The 17,197-nt window shown below is 44.5% G+C and overlaps 1 protein-coding gene across 1 annotated transcript in view; it reads right to left on the bottom strand.

Moving 5' to 3' along the window:
- LAMA5 (laminin subunit alpha 5) overlaps window positions 1–17,197 on the bottom strand; it is a 228,883-nt gene that overhangs the window by 56,080 nt on the left and 155,606 nt on the right. Inside the window, exons 35-43 of the mRNA XM_081196825.1 lie at window positions 16,940–17,144; window positions 15,177–15,321; window positions 13,802–13,942; window positions 12,444–12,605; window positions 10,994–11,095; window positions 10,813–10,896; window positions 9,942–10,172; window positions 2,104–2,217; window positions 395–522 (exon numbers count right to left, since the gene is read on the bottom strand). Coding sequence (XP_081052951.1) covers window positions 395–522; window positions 2,104–2,217; window positions 9,942–10,172; window positions 10,813–10,896; window positions 10,994–11,095; window positions 12,444–12,605; window positions 13,802–13,942; window positions 15,177–15,321; window positions 16,940–17,144 — 1,312 coding nt within the window. The remainder of the gene's footprint in view (window positions 1–394; window positions 523–2,103; window positions 2,218–9,941; window positions 10,173–10,812; window positions 10,897–10,993; window positions 11,096–12,443; window positions 12,606–13,801; window positions 13,943–15,176; window positions 15,322–16,939; window positions 17,145–17,197) is intronic.

Below are 17,197 nucleotides of genomic sequence, written 5' to 3'. Positions count from 1 at the left end.
GAAAAGGCACATGAAACAATACTCCTCAGTTCAAGATGCCGAGGGTAGGCAGGGAAGTTGCTTGCCTGAATGCAGCTGCAAATCAAATTCTGGTTAGTTTAAAAGCCCAGCTCAGAGTCTGAAAGTGTCTTCTTTTGAAATGGACCAGAGCTTGTTTTAGAGCAAGTTCCCAAGCAATGCGAGGCAAAGATCCAGCGCAACTGAACCTAATCTTGGCAGTTCTCTTCCCAGCTGTACAGGAGGAGGCATGGAGATAGGGGAGCTGCACTTAGCTTGGCCTCAACCGAGGCTTGTCTGTGTACTTTTAAACCACGGTTTATTTAGCAGCGCATTCAAACACAGCCAACACAAAGCAGAAAAAGCAAGAGTGGAAAGTTTTGCAAGAGTGACTCACTTGTTAGACCCAACCGGGAGGGGGCAGGGGCATCCGATGCACCGCAGAGGCCCATCAAGTGAAGAGTTCCCCACAAAACCATCTTTGCAGCTTTCGCAGTGATCTCCCTCTGTGTTGTGCTGGCAGTTCTGCACAGAGAAGAAATGAAACTCGAAAGACATATTCCACAGTTAGCTTTTGTCCTCCTGGCTTCCTTGAGCAAATCTGGCTATGCCTTTGCAGTTTACGTAGATGATCTGCCGACAGAATGTCTTGCGTCAGGCAGACTTGTTTTTCTGAAAGACCGACAGATGCCAACCATTTAGAGCAGGGGTGAGGAACCCCTGGACCACAGGCCAAATTTGGCACATTAGGTCTCCCACTGCTTGGCCATTATCTCTCCCTGCTGGGCCAAAAAAGTGCCCCACCCCTGATGAAGAGCAGGGGGAGACGACTTATAACCTAAGTTAACTGAATGGCAACACAGAGCAGTAAAGGTAAAGGGACCCCTGACCATTAGGTCCAGTCGTGGCCAACCCTGGGGTTGCGGCGCTCATCTCGCTTTATTGGCCGAGGGAGCCGGTGTACAGCTTCCGGGTCATATGGCCAGCATAACTAAGCCGCTTCTGGTGAACCAGAGCAGCGCACGGAAACGCCGTTTACCTTCCCGCTGGAGCAGTACCTATTTATCTACTTGCACTTTTATGTGCTTTCGAACTGCTAGGTTGGCAGGAGCAGGGACCGAGCAACGGGAGCTCACCCCGTCATGGGGATTCGAACCGCCAACCTTCTGATCGGCAAGTCCTAGGCTCTGTGGTTTAACCCACAGCACCACTTGCGTCCCTGTAACACAGAGGGCTACTGTATCTCAAAAAAAGCCAAGAAGCTCCTAGCCAATCATTCTATTCCTACATATAGCAGGACTTTAGCCATGAATATGGCCAGGCATGTTCTCCCTAAAGAGGGAGCTTTCTAAATCTTGCCCATGTTCTACTGGCTTTTCCTTTTCTCACTGTGCATTGCTCACAGCCTTGATCTGGTGTGCAGATTCTTTTCAGCCGTTGCCGTGTGAAGCAGAATTTTGTACCAGACACTCAATTCAACATCTTGAGAATTTCCCTTCCTCATTCTCTCTTTTTCCTTCTTAAAAAGGTAAAGGTAAAGGACCCCTGACATTTAAGTCCAGTCGCGAACGACTCTGGGTTTGCGGTGCTCATCTCGCTTTACTGGCCGAGGGAGCAGGCATTTGTCCACAGACAGTTTTTCCAGGTCATGTGGCCAGCATGACTAAGCCGCTTCTGGCAAACCAGAGCAGTGCACGGAAACGCCATTTACCTTCCCACCACAGTGGTACCTATTTTATCTACTTGCACTGCATGCTTTCAAATTGCTAGGTGGGCAGGAGCAGGGACCGAGCAACGGGTGCTCATCCCGTCGCGGGGCCTCGAACCGCCAACCTTCTGATTGGCAAGTCCAAGCGGCACAGTGGTTTAAACCACATCACCACCCGCATCCTCTTTTCCTTCTTACCCTTCTATATTACTAACTCTTTTGGCAAAACCCAGCCCCCTGTTTTCAAATAGCCTACTTTCTAGTGGAGGAAGAGCACCACTGCATGGTGTAAAGTAGAGAAAATGCTCGCCCCTGACATAAGCAAATCCAGGATATATTAAATTACCCAAAGAGAAATATTTTAGATAAATTGACAAGCATTCTTTCCCCCCACTTACAATGCATATTCCAGATCCCGGAAGGCACTGGTCCGAATGACCGTTGCAATTACATGGAACACATTTTCCCAGGAAGAGGCCTTTGGTGTCCCTGTAATAGCCCGGAGCACATTCCTAATTGCAAAAGAGATAATGTGTGTTAAACCTACATCAAATATCTGTAGCAAGGATGCTGAAGGGTCACTTAGAATTCTCCTCTGAATTACTTAGCTCAACGCCTATCTAAAATCTTTCAAAACAGTTTTTTTCCTGTCTGGCTTGTTGCATCGTATTTCTCAGGATGTTAACAAACTGTGCTTGACACTCTTCCTTTAGTGCGCCATTGAAAAGCTTTAGAACAGGGGTCAGCAAACTTTTTCAGCAGGGGGCTGGTTCACTGTCCCTCAGACCTTGTGGGGGGCCAGACTATATTTTTTTGGGGGGAGGAAATGAATGAATTCCTATGCCCCACAAATAACCCAGAGATGCATTTTAAATAAAAGGACACATTCTACTCATGTAAAGACACTGATTCCCGGACCGTCCGCGGGTCAGATTTAGAAGGCGATTGGGCCGGATCTGCCCCCAGGCCTTAGTTTGCCTACCCAATCCTGGGAACTGACTTTTGTTTTGAATTCCATCTCACTGGTTGTTTACTTCTGAATTTGCCTTTCCCATGGAACAATAGACAATTTGACCTTGAACATTGACAGATGTGTAATGAGTGGTGCAGGGAGAACAAGAGCATCTAAAGCAAAGGAAACTAAAGAGGCTAAGGAAAAAGAAAAGGAAAGAAGACAATTCGTACAAACAACGTTGACCCAAGGACGCCGTTCGTCGGTTCCAGCTGTACTGGTGACCCATAGAGAACAAGGGGAAACAACTGAGAAGTCCACTGAGGAAGATATGGCAGCAGGTGGGTCAGATACACTATTAAAACAAATATTGGAGCAATTATCAAGTCTAAACCAGAAGGTGGACGACCAGTCTGTGAAGATAGATAAAGCAACTTCCTCAATTCAAAAACTGACTGACCAAGTTTCCCAGCACACGCAAGCCATAGAGAAATTGCAAGGAGCAACAGCGGAAAATCGGGAATTAGCTGGAGAAGCAATCCAGAAAGTGGGAGTTTTACAAAAAGAGGTTGAAGAAATAAAAGGAGAAGTTAGGCCCCTGCACAAACAGGTGGGTGAACAACAAGTCTATCTGTCAATGGTGGAACTGAAAAACCGCGAGAGCAACATCAAATTGAGAGGCATCCCGGAACTCGAGCAAGGAGACTTGATTGGATACTTAACACAGGAATTCTCGAAGTTCTGGGGTTTAAAGGAAGATACAGATTTCAGGATAGTCTCGGCATATAGACTGGGAAGACTGGTAAGGAAAGACAGATCCAGAGACTGTTTGATAATTTTAAGAACAAAGGAAGAGAGAGACAAGATCCTAGGCCTTCATTTCAAAAAAGCAATTGAAATACAAGACAAAAGGGTGGAAATTTACAGAGATATCCCGAGGCAACTGCTGGACCTTAGAGCCACCTATACAGAATTAGCAAAATTGCTGAGACACAACGCAATTCCCTATAGGTGGGAGTTTCCACAGGGATTATCCTTCACCTACAAAGAAAGGAAGGTTAAAATAAGAACACCTGAAGATAACCAAAAGTTCCTTCACGACCACGGAGAAGATCTCCAAAAAGGAGCGGATTGGCTTCCAGGTTTACCAGCACCAATACTGCCCGGAAGTGGGCCAACGCCTACACCCTCGGGATCTGAGAAAAAGGAAGACACCCCATCTTAAGAACATTTTAAATAGAACAGGATGTCTCTGCAGCTACTTAGTTGGAACATAAATGGCGGGAATTCTCCGGAAAAAAGGAGAAGGATATTTCATATCCTAAAAAAAGAACAATTGGATGTAATATGTCTCCAAGAAACACATGTGACTAGGCTCCACAGGAAAGTATTAATCAATAAAAGACTTGGCCAAGAATTTATCTCATCAGACAAAGTTAAAAAAAGAGGTGTTGTAATTTATGCAAAGGAGAACCTGTCGCCAAAATTTTTATTCAAAGATGATCATGGAAGAATCCTCGCAATTGAAATCCAAACACAAGGGGAAAAGATTTTGATACTAGGAGTTTATGCGCCAAATGATGGAAAATCAGAATTCTACAAGAAGCTGCATGAGACAATGTTGGACTATTTGGACTATGCTAATATCATTGTGATGGGAGATATGAATGGGGTGGTGTCTACAAATATGGATAAATCCCAAAATCAAAACTTAACAACAGACGGCAGACTCCCTAAAACCTTTTTTGAAATGACAGACAATATGGACTTGATTGACATCTGGAGGACAAGGAACCCCTTGGGTAAAGAAGGAACCTTCTATTCTGAGGCCCACTTGTCATGGACACGAATCGACCAAATTTGGATATCTAGAGGGCTGGCTCCGAAAACGAGAAAAGTGGAAATCTGCCCAAAAACCTGCTCCGACCATAATGCCTTAAAAATGGAACTGAGACTTTTTCCAACTGGATCCTTCAGATGGAGAATGAATGACACCTTGTTAAGAGATCAAGAGATTGTGAAGAAGGCCCAAAAAACACTAAAGGACTACTTTGAAATAAATTTGAACACTACGGTGGAGAAAAGAACAATCTGGGACGCAAGTAAAGCTGTAATGAGAGGGTTTCTGATTCAACAGAATTCGATAAAAAGAAAATATTGGAATGGAAAAAAAGAAAAAATTTTAGAGAAAATAAGTGAAGGAGAGAAAAAGCTGAGAATTAAACCAAAGTCAAAAGAGGTGCTAAGAGAGATCAAATTTCATCAAGCACAATATTCGAAACTGATCAATCAAGAGATTGAGTGGAAAATCAAACAAATGAAGCAGAGATCGTTTGAATCAGCAAATAAATGTGGAAAGTTGCTGGCTTGGCAATTGAAAAAAAGACAAAAGTTAAACACGGTTACAAATTTGGAGATTCAAGGAAAAATAGTTCAGAAACCAGAAGAAATAAGAAAGTGTTTCCACAGATATTTCAAAGAGCTCTACGCACAGGGGCCTCAGAAAGAATCGGAAATGGACCAATTTCTGGAAACAAATGGACTACCTAAAATAAGTCAAGATAAAAGATCAATTCTTAACAGCAAAATAACTCAACAGGAAATTGAAGGTGCCATCCAAAACATGCAGCTGGGCAAATCTCCAGGCCCGGACGGGCTCACCTCCAAATATTATAAAACCTTGAAGGATTTCTTGATACAACCGTTGTTGGAGGTTTGTAACCAGATCATGGAGGGGAGGAAGGCACCGGAAACGTGGAAAGAAGCATTTATCACATTGATTCCTAAGTCAGAAAGGGAAAAGACTCAGCTTAAGAACTACCGTCCCATCTCACTCCTGAATGTGGATTACAAAATTTTTGCAGACATTTTAGCAAGTAGACTTAAAAATGTATTAAATGAAGTAATTCACAAGGACCAAGCAGGCTTTCTCCCTGGTAGACATATGTCGGACAATACCAGGAACATTATTGATATATTGGAGCTGTTGAGAATTAGAAACACAAGGGTTGCCTTAATCTTTATTGATGCGGAGAAAGCATTTGACAACATTTCTTGGATGTTTATGAAGAAGAACTTGAAAGGGATGGGAGTGGGACGGGGGTTTGAAAATGGATTAGAAGCAATTTATGCAGAACAAAAAGCTAAATTGATAGTGAACAATGTGGTATCGGAGGAACTTCGAATTGAAAAAGGGACACGACAGGGGTGCCCTCTATCCCCTCTGCTATTTATTTCTGTACTGGAGGTATTGCTGAATATGATTAGGGAGGACCAGTTGGTGCAAGGTATAGTGGTCGGAGCGAAACAATATAAACTGAAAGCTTTCGCAGATGACTTAGTCTTGACATTACAGGAGCCAGAATCTAGCACAAAAAGAGTTTTGGAACTTATCCTGGAGTTTGGTCGGGTGGCGGGATTTAAGTTAAACAAACAAAAAACTAAGGTTTTGGTTAAAAATCTGACACCTACAGAGATAGAGGGGTATCAGAAAGAGACAGAGTTAAGTGTGGTTAAAAAAGTGAAATACCTGGGAGTATCCTTGTCCACTAAAAATTTAAATCTTTTCAAAGATAACTATGAAAAATGTTGGTTGGAAATCAAAAAAGACTTGGATATATGGTCAAGATTGAAACTTACCTTGTCAGGCCGAATCGCAGCTATAAAGATGTGTGTTTTGCCAAAAATGTTATTCTTATTTCAAACCCTTCAGGTCGTGGACAGAATGGAATGCTTTGGAAAATGGCAGAAGGATATCTCTAAGTTTGTCTGGCAGGGCAAAAAGCCCCGAATAAAATTTAAAATACTAACCGACTCAAAAGATAGAGGGGGGTTTGCCCTGCCGGATTTAAGGTTGTACTACGAAGCTGCAGCCTTCTGCTGGTTGAAGGATTGGTTTCTGTTGGAAAACACCGATGTCCTAGATCTGGAAGGGTTTGACAATGTGTATGGTTGGCATGCATATTTGTGGTATGACAAGGCGAAGATTCACAAACTGTTTAAAAACCATATTGTCAGAAAATCAATTTTTGCCGTCTGGATGAAGTATAAGGATTTATTAGAAAGTAAGACCCCGAGGTGGTTATCACCTGTGGAAGCTAAGATTTCTAAAAAAAGGCCCAATATGGAGGCCTATTGGCCAAAATATTGGGAATTGATTGAAAGAGTTGGAGATAATTGGAAGCTCCAAAGCCAGGACAAACTAAAAGGTAAGGTGCGAGATTGGTTACATTATGCTCAAATTCAAGAGGTATTCAAAATGGATAAAAAAGTGGGTTTCCAGTTGGAGAAATCGAAACTGGAGACGGAGTTACTAGAACCAAGGACTAAGGTACTTTCGAGGATGTATGACTTGCTGCTTAAATGGAACACACAGGATGAGACAGTTAAATCTGCTATGATTAAATGGGCACAGGATGTAGGACACAACATTATGTCTGAGGACTGGGAAAGGTTATGGAACACCGGTATGAAATTCACGGCATGTAGTGCCTTGAAAGAGAACATTATGAAAATGGTTTACCGGTGGTACATGACCCCAGTCAAGTTGGCTAAAATATATCATCTTTCTGATAATAAGTGTTGGAAATGCAAGGAGGCAGAAGGGACATTCTTTCACCTCTGGTGGACCTGCCCGAAAGTAAAGGCCTTTTGGGAAATGATACATAATGAGCTGAAAAAGGTATTTAGATATACCTTTTCTAAGAAACCAGAGGCCTTTCTCCTGGGCATGGTGGACCGGAAGGTGCCAAAGAAGGACAGAACCTTGTTTATGTACGCAACCACAGCAGCTAGGATTCTCATCGCTAAGTTCTGGAAAACACCAGATTTACCCACACTGGAGGACTGGCAGACGCAGTTGATGGACTACATGGAGTTGGCAGAAATGACTGGCAGAATCCGAGATCTGAGCGAAGAAACAATGGAGGAGGACTGGAAAAAATTTAAGGACTATTTGCAAAAACATTATAAGTTGTTTGAATGTTAAGATAGCGCACGATTAAGAAACATTATGCTTCTGCAATTTATTTTAAGCAAATGATAAAGTAAGCATTGATGGAAAAAAACGAGACATATTTGAAACAAAATATTATGTTTATTAAGAGTCATAAAATTAAATTACAAACTTTTGAAATTGGTAACATAATATATTTAAAGGTATAATAAGATGGGAAACAAGATAACAAATTGCTGAACTGGCTAGAACAATGAATGCAATGCTGAGAGGATGTGAGGAGGTCCAAAAGTGAACTGTTGAAGGACGTTAAGGAAAGTTTCTTAATATTTTTTCTTTGTTTATTTTTCTTCATATACATATATAAAAAAATGTTTCTTGTATGTTGCCATGTAAACAAATTTGTTAACCTATGAAAAGAAACGCAATAAAAAATCTTTATAAAAAAAAAAAATAGAACAGGGGTCAGCAAACTTTTTCAGCAGGGGGCTGGTTCACTGTCCCTCAGACCTTGTGGGGGGCCAGACTATATTTTTTGGGGGGGAGGAAATGAATGAATTCCTATGCCCCACAAATAACCCAGAGATGCATTTTAAATAAAAGGACACATTCTACTCATGTAAAGACACTGATTCCCGGACCGTCCGCGGGTCAGATTTAGAAGGCGATTGGGCCGGATCTGCCCCCAGGCCTTAGTTTGCCTACCCATGATTTAGAAAGCTTTGCAAGGATAAGTAATGCTAATTAATGCATTTTCTGTTAAATGCAAACTATGCTGCATGTGCTCAGATGCACGATATGCTGCTACCTGTGCAAGAGAAAGCGGCTGTCAGTGGTACTGAGGCTGCAATCCTGTGCACACTTGAGCGCAAGAAAGGGATACTTTCTGGTAAACATACAGAGGATTGGACTCTCATTGCCTGCATATTCAACATGGATACAAGTGTACAATGGATGCTGTACAAGTTCCCCATTTTGAAATGCACCAGGAGGATGCAAATTCAGAGGAAAGGCTCTTATACTATATGGAGAAAACCAGCTTATTTGCACAGGTTGGTTGGCAATAGTGCAGCGTGAGCTGGCATTAAGATGTGGTGTCAAGCCAAGACAACAGGAATGGGAGCCCTAGAATCCAACACAGATTGTTTTCCCTTAGGCTGACTGTGCCTAGCCAACACAACCTCAGAACTTCAACCACCTTCTTTCAGGACCTGGGTCTGCAACTACTGCCCTTATATCTGACTTCCCTAGAACCACGCACATCAATCATGTGCCCAGGCATATAGGTCTGGAGACCATTTAACCCCCTTTACATTTATTTGAATTGCACCCATGGGATCTCCCTGTGTAAGAGCAAGGAGGCCCTTCCCACGCAATTCATAGCAAGGTGAACAGAGCCACAACGTAAGAACAGAATCAGAGAATCGTAGAGTTGGAAGGGACACCAAGGGCCATCTAGTCCAACCCCCTGCGATCCAGGAATCTCAACAAAAACATCCATGACAGATGGCCATGCTTAACCAAACCAATGGCACGCCTAGAACAGCATCCCACAGGGCTAGCCTGATGCCTCTGGGAAGCTGACAATCTGTGCCTGAAAGCTAAAGTTAAGTAGCACACTGTTTCTGAATCTGGAGGTTTTTATATGCAAGCCTGTCCTATATACCGTATTTTTCGCTCTATAAGGCACACTTTCCCCCCTCCAAAAATTAAGGGGAAATGTGTGTGCATCTTATAGAGCGAATGCAGGCTCTATGGCTTTAGTGAAAGCAACACGAAGCCTCTGGGGCACAGCGGGAGCTCCCGCTGTGCTCCGGAGGCTTTGTGTTGCTTTCGCTGAAGCCTGGAGAGCGAGAGGGGTCGGCCTGGAGGCTTTGCGTTGCTTTCGCGGAAGCCTGGAGAGCGAGAGGGGTCGGTCTGGAGGCTTTGCGTTGCTTTCGCTGAAGCCAGGAGAGCACACCGATCCCTCTTGCTCTCCTGGCTTCGCTTTGCTGGAGAGGCACTGCGCAGCTTTCCCTCTCTGCGCAGCGCCCCTTCAGCGAAGCTGGAGGAGAAATGGAAGGGGCTCCGTTTCTCCTGCTGCTTCGCTGAAGGAGCGCTGCGCAGAGAGGGAAAGAATTCCCCCCCCTTGTTCTCCCCCTCTAAAACTAGGTGCGTCTTGTGGTCCGGTGCGTCCTATAGAGCGAAAAATACGGTACATGGAAGCATTATGAAGTGCCCATGATCTGCTTACCTGCTAAAGGAATGCCATTCGGAGGGGGAGACCCCTAACTCTACGAGCCGAGTTCTGAGTGCTCTGCGTGAAAAGTGGTGTGAGCGTTTCTGCCTACCTGGCAAGAGTCTCCTCTATAATTGGCTGGGCACATGCAGAGCTCCACATTGCTGGCTTGGAGGCCCCCGCCAGTCTCTGTCGCTCTCTCCAGCGTCACCCGATGTAGGGATACAGACGACGAGATCTGGGAGAAGAGAGCCCGAATCTGCAGCTGCTCCAGCTTTGCCAGGACCATCATCAGCTCTTCCCTGGAGACAGGGTTGTGAGTCTCGCTGTGTCTGAAGTTATCCTATGGGAGAGGAAAGAGTTGCAGGGCAATATCAGCAGGACTCATGTCTCCCTTAACTGACTGCATGAAGAAGAAAAATCCCACCGAAAACTTCAGTTACAAGGCATGTTCTTAGCAGGCACCCAAGCCACAAAATGCAACTGAACACCCAAAATAGAAAATCATTACCTTTTGTCTGAACAGTTACATTTTGCAGTGCTTTGCCATCTGCAAACGCTTTTGCTTTTTTCTTAGAGAAGGCCAACAAGCTTATTATCCATCTGAGCAATCAAAATTGAAATGGGTAACTGCGTGGCAATTAGTTCACAGAGAACCTTTCTCATTAGACCCACACATCACATGTGAAAAATAGTTTTTTACAAGCCCATACCAAAAAAATCATCCCATTCCTGCAGTTGTGGAATTTATTCAAGTTATAAACACTTAAACACTTCTAGATTCTAAGGCCAATGATACAACAGTGAATCCCCAAAAGACACACTGGACAGAGTCGCCATCACCCTGCAGTGACCAGAGCTCTATTATTATTATTATTATTATTATTATTATTATTATTATTATTATTATTATTATTATTATTATTATTATGAGACTCTCCCTCTCACTCCAACAGCTACAAAACTCCTGCATCTGAACTGACCTCCAAAAGTTGGAGCTGCCCTTCATAGACGTCCCCAGGGACAGGGTAGTTGCTCTCAAGAAACATAATGCTCATTTGGTTTCCCTAGGAAAGGAAGAAACAAAGAGACATAAATCATCAAAGAGAAGCATTTGCTGATGGAGTTGTTTGGTCCAAGGAGAAAGAACAACTTGAGCCATACCTTGAGAATAACATCAGGCCGGGACTCGATCGGTATGAACACGTCACCCCTTTGGGTGTCTGAGTGCAGCTCGTAGCGCAAATACCCGCCATAGGAGGAAACCTGCAATTGGACACAAATCACAAAATGGTGCTACATTAATTAGATTTTTTAAAAATACCCCTCCTCCAACTCCAACATTCAAGAATCCAAGCTAAAGTTAATTTGAGCTTAAAATGGTCTTCGTGCAAATTTGCTTATTTGGAGTACTTAAAATGTATTAGTTTGAATTAGACATTTGATTCCCCCGCCCCCCAGTATTTTTTAAAGGCAGCAATACAAGCATAGTTAAATGACTAGGGGGTGAAGGGAATACAATACATAGGGGGTGAAGGGAATACATAAGGGAGTGATAGGGAGATGGGAGGATTTTCACTAGCTACATTCAAAATTCTCCTTCATGGATCACTGCCTTGCCGTGGCGAAGGGGCTTGAATAACTCAGAGACGCTATGAGCTATGCCATGCAGGGCCACCCAAGATGGACAGGTCATAGTGGAGAGTTTTGACTAAACGTGATCCACCTGGAGCAGGAACTGGCAAGTCACTCCAGTATCCCTACCAAGAAAACTCCATGGACAAAGACAACAGGCATATAAAAGTTATGATGCTGGAAGATGGAAAAGTTATGACGCTAGTGACCTTCTTTCTCTCCTTCAAAAACAGGTGGTTTTGTTGTTGTTGTTTTTGCTCTAGTGTTGGCTGTCTCTTTTTTGCTTTGAATGTAACTGCCTAAAGTCTTTCTTCTTATAAACAGCTTGTCTCCTAGTGGATGGTGAGGACAGCAACACATTGTTCTGAACAACTAGGTGGCAACTGTTTAGGTGGGGGGGGGACTAAACCTTTCATAATATGATTAGTCTTCCAGATTCACATTCATTCAAGTTGAAAACTCCTAAATATAAAATTCCATGATAATCAACAGAAATGCAACAACGCTCTGAAATATGGATCCTTATGTTCCTCAATATTTAACATTTTCTAGTCCCTCCAGGTTGTCTAGAACTTGACTGGAGTTTCCCAACATTTGTCAACATATGGTACAAATGAGCAGCTAAAATGTATGGTACACAAGAGCCCAAAATCTCCCTTAGACATCAGAATTTGGCCTCTGACTAATAAATGGAATAAATTAGGAGATGAAGTATAAAAGAAACAAAAGAAACCGCAAAAAGGGGAGAAGTCAAAATGTACATTTTTTTATCGTGAAGTTATGTGGTTTGTTATGCCTGTAAAAAAACCACCTGTGTAATTGAAAAGTAAAAATTTAATAAATAAGTAAGGAATATGGCACACACACACAAAAAGAATTTGGCTTCTGGACATTAGCGTAATTAAAAAATAAATAAATACCCAGCACATTCAAAAAGGACCAGAGGAGACTGCCTCCAGCCAGCGTTGGTGTCACTCACCTGGTCTCCAAGGTAGGAGCTGGGAGCATGCCAGTGAAGCTCCTGGAAGGCCTCTGGGAAATTCCGGAGATCAGCACGAACAATCTCATTTTCCAAGCTGACCAAGGTGGGGACTTCCTGGCGGTCTCCGCTGAGCAAACTCCACCCACTCATGTCCATAAACTAAGAGGCAGGTAAAGAAAAGTATCTGAAATGCTTTTCCCAGTAATGATGTATGAAAGTGAGAGCTGGACCATAAAGAAGACTGATCGCCAAAGAATTAATGCTTCTGAATTAAGGTGCTGGAGGAGACTCTTGAGAGTCCCATGGACTGCAAGAAGATCAAACCTATCCATTCTGAAGGAAATCAGCCCTGAGTGCTCACTGGAAGGACAGATCGTGAAGCTGAGGCTCCAATACTTTGGCTACCTCATGAGAAGAGAACTCTCCCTGGAAAAGACTGTGGTGTTGGGAAAGATTGAGGGCACAAGGAGAAGGGGACAACAGAGGACGAGATGGCTGGACAGTGTTCTCGAAGCGACCAGCATGAGTTTGATGAAACTGCGGGAGACAGTGGAAGACAGGAGTGCCTGACTTGCTCTGGTCCATGGGGTCACAAAGAGTCGGACATGACTAAACGACTAAACAACATCATCATCAGAAAATGCAGGCCTGCAAGCTTGCCCATATACTTTAAACACTTAAAAAAAAATCAGACTAAATTGTGCACTTGCAGCTGGTCTCTGCAATGTTGTCAAGTAATGTTACTGCTGCGACCAACAATTTATCTGAAACAGGATGGCATTATGTTTCTCAGAATGCATAACAGGTTGGCAATGAAGAGCTAGAAGAGGATTCTTTTATCATCTTCTTTTATCATCCTTCCGGGTTGCGCTCCACAGTGACCCGGAAGTAGTAGAGTGCATTACTTCCTGGTTTTGCCACTCGCGCATGCGCAGACGGTCAAAATGACGTCACATGCATGCGCGGAAGTGGCAAAACGCGACCTGCGCACATGCAGATGCGCTGTCATGTCTTACGTTCTGTTCAGGATGCGAACGGGGCTCCGGAACGGATCTAGTTTGCATCCTGAGGTACCACTGTATTGGAAATGAGAGAGAGAGGGAGAGAGAGAGAGCTGTCACCCTAATGTCCTGCTTCTGGACTTCCGAAAGGTAGCTTGACTGGCCACTGTTGGAAACAGGATGTTAGACTAGACAGAACATTGACCTGACCCAGCAGAGTTCTTCATATGTTCTTATAACTTGGTATCTAACTCTGCCCATTCAGGTCACTGCTGGTGCTGAGGTGCAATCCCAATACCTTCCTCAGCATCAGCTACAGGTGCCACCCTCCAAAGTCTCAGTCCACATATTCACCTCTACACGGTACTTCTCAGCGCTGTGACAGCGATCTGTCGCCCCAAAGCAGAAGCAGCTGGTGCAGCCTTTTGGGTTGCTGGCATCCAGAGAGAACGTCCCCAGGTGGCACTGGTCACACCTTGCACCTTCCACATTCTCCTGTAAAGGTTCAAAACAAATGAAAAAAGACGTGTTCACATTTGTTCACTGGCCTGCTGGCCAAGATGTAGGAAAACAGGAAAAAGAAGAGCCCGGGGTTCTTCTATCCGAGGAGCACAAAATCGCTGTTCATGATGAGACACAGACACAGGCATACAGGAGAAAGCGGCAGTCTTCTGCAGTGCCGTCGTTCACCTGGCTGCAAAATCTTCATATAGAAAAGAAAATGCAACCCTTTTCAAAACCGGCTGGCCCAGTGCTGCGCTGCCACCCTCGCAAGTGAGAGTTAACGCCGCTTACCAAGATAGTGTAGGAGCACAGCAGTGGTGGCAAAGTCAGGGCTGCACAGGCTCCTCAGTGGGAGCACAGGATTGACTCTGCTGGTGCACCCACACTGCCCCAACCTTGCCTGCTGCCCCAGACCCTCCCAGTGACACTACTGCCAGGAGGGCAGCACTGCAGCAGCACCCTGGACTTTTTAATCACATGTGGATGGAATTAGGGCATGCCCGTGACAAAAAGAGGGGCTACGTTGTTTTGTGTATCAGTCACCATCACTCTTTACAGCCCTAAAATGCTTCTTGCATGCTTTTTAAGGGCTTGCCTACCCTACAACCGGCTTGCATGGGGCTGGTTGGGAAGGCTTTCCACAAACTTTGTTTCTGACTACCAAATCCTAACTAAACTGTAAGTTTGCCCCACGGCGTGTGTGTGGCCGGGAAGTGGAGGGAACCGGAGGTGTGTTTTTCCACTGTCGCCCTCAAGCATAGGTGGGTGTGAGTTTGCATGTTTGCAAAGTAGCCCTGCAGATTTGTTCTAAAAAGGATATGCCTTAGGCATACAATTTTCATCCCACTGTGATATAAATCAAACCTTCAGGAGACGCCAGGCGAAATCACATTCCGTGACAGAGCATGGTGCCTCAATAGCATTGTTGTTCCCACTCACTGCTTTCCAGCACTGCTTGTTCCAGTGGAGTTGTGCTGGTTGGCACCCATTCATTCACACAAGCCAGTAAGATACAATCCCTGCACTTGATGCAAAGCCCCGTCGTTTGTAAGGGAACAGCTAAGTGGTGGCAGACAAGGCATGATTAACCTTGCTGAGAATCTCATTCTGGGAATTGAAAGCACCAATAGGTTGCCTCTTGCATTTTGATGCCGGCCCCTTCAGCAGCTTTTTACCCAAAAGCCCACTTCCAAGAGGCAAGCAAACACCAGAGTATCAGACTTACCTTGCAGTGGCACTGCCCAGTGACTGGATCGCACACACTTGCTTTTGTCCCTGCTTGGTGGCAGTTGCAGCTCCTGCAGTTTGGGTAGCCATAGTAGCCTGGAGCGCAGAGATCACACTGACGTCCTACTATGTTGGGTTTGCATCTGGAAGGGACAAGTTTCATATTCGTTTGCTTTCCTTCCAGCTTCTAACTCAGGATGAACCAACTGAGCCCTTATAAGCCCTGCGGATATGCGGCTTTGAACCAGTTGAGTCAGTTCAGCCTTTGGCTGTCACCCACTGGTTGGCTCCAACCTGCTGCCCCCTTCAAAGGTTTGGGGGACCACCTCCCATCATCCCCAGCCAGGATGACCAAAAAAAGGTCCAGGATGATGAGGGTTGAGCCCAACATCTGGAGGGCACAAGATTGGGGAAGGATCAAGCGACTCAAGTGATTTGAAGCCCTGTTATTTGCAAGGTTTACAAATCTCCTGTGCTGCATCTCTCAATTATATAGCAATGACTGTGACACCTCTAGGGACAGACAAGACAAATGAGACTTCTGGCGCTCAAGAGCCTTATCTCTTGACTCCTGCACTTTGAAACAAACAGTAGAAAACACAGGAAAACACAAGAACAGCTTTGCAGGATCAGATTGAGGCTACCGTCTAAATCAGCATTTTGTTTTGAATGAAGGTCAAGCAGATGCTTCTGGGAAGCCCATAAGCAGGATACGAAGGCAAGCTGTTTACTGTTTGTCCCCAGCATCTGGTACACTCTCTCTGAAGGTGTAAGTTCTATTTAGCTACGATAGCTAGCAGTACCCTTCCTAGAATAGAACAAGGAAGGATTCAAAGCCTTCACACTTGGAAGGGGAATTTTTTCTCTTTGACTCCTGCCCTGTGCATCATACTAGTGCTACATTTAAGGTGAAATTTACAAAATTTCATAAAGATCCAGAGAGAGTTTTGTTGTTTTTGATCCTAAAATATTTATTTTCATTTTATTTGCCCTTCCAGCACAGCCAGGCAGCCTCCTAGTGAAGTTCCGCTAACTGAGCTAATGTAATGAATCTCCAGCAAGCAATGGCTTGTTTTGCTCCCCCCCAAAAAGGACAACAGTGTTCCTGAATTCAGAAAAGAGAGGAAATAAATGCTGCAGCCAATACTCAATGAGTGGCTGCTGTTTTGGGAGACAATGGACTGTGCTGAATGCAGGGATGACTCAGTGCTTTTTAGATCAAAGGGATAATCAAGTAGACAAATCAATCAACCTTTCCAAAATGAAATGTTTGAAATACAGTCAGAGGTCTGACTAGTATAGGGCTCAGAGATATCAGAAAACAACAACAACTTTGTTATTTATTCGCTGCCCATCTGAATGGGTTGCCCAAGCCACTCTTGGCAGCTTCCAGCAAAATATAAAACACCATGAAACATAAGCACTCAAGGAAGATAGAGGACCACAGGCAATGTCCGCCACTGTGTTAGGGAGGTAGAAAGCCACAAAGGTAGTGTAGCCAAACACATCCACCAATGATATACAACCACAAGTCCTGTTGAGACCCTGATGGGGAGAAAGAGGCCACCAAAATGTGGCCTTGCTCAGAGTTCACATTCTCACGCAGCTCAACTTTGGGGACCGGCCAAAACCAGAGTTGGCTGAAAGCATCAACTGTCCAGACGAATTTCATTTATAAAGCGAAGCAGCGCAGAAAGATATTTGGATGCCACTGCAGCTGGCACCCAATTATGCATGGAAGTAGCGTCCATAATTACCCACCTGCACTGTCCACTGTCTACGTTACATCCTGGCTCTGCTAGATCCTGGGTCCCGGGACTAGAGCAATTGCAGTCCTCACAGCCAACCAGTGGGTGACAGCCAAAGGTCTGGGGCTCACAGACGATACACTCGGGTTTGATGGTGCGTGGTGGACAGATGCACTGCCCCGTCAGTTCGTCACACAGGCGACTTCCACAGTTGCAGGCTGCAAGTGAAAGCAGGCAGGTGCATATCACAATACACACACACACCACATAT

Source organism: Podarcis bocagei, assembly GCF_964188305.1.
Source record: "Podarcis bocagei genome assembly, chromosome: 5".
Lineage (NCBI taxonomy): Eukaryota > Metazoa > Chordata > Lepidosauria > Squamata > Lacertidae > Podarcis > Podarcis bocagei.
Note: the sequence above shows the minus strand (reverse complement) of the source record. Positions and strands in the feature narration are given on the sequence as shown.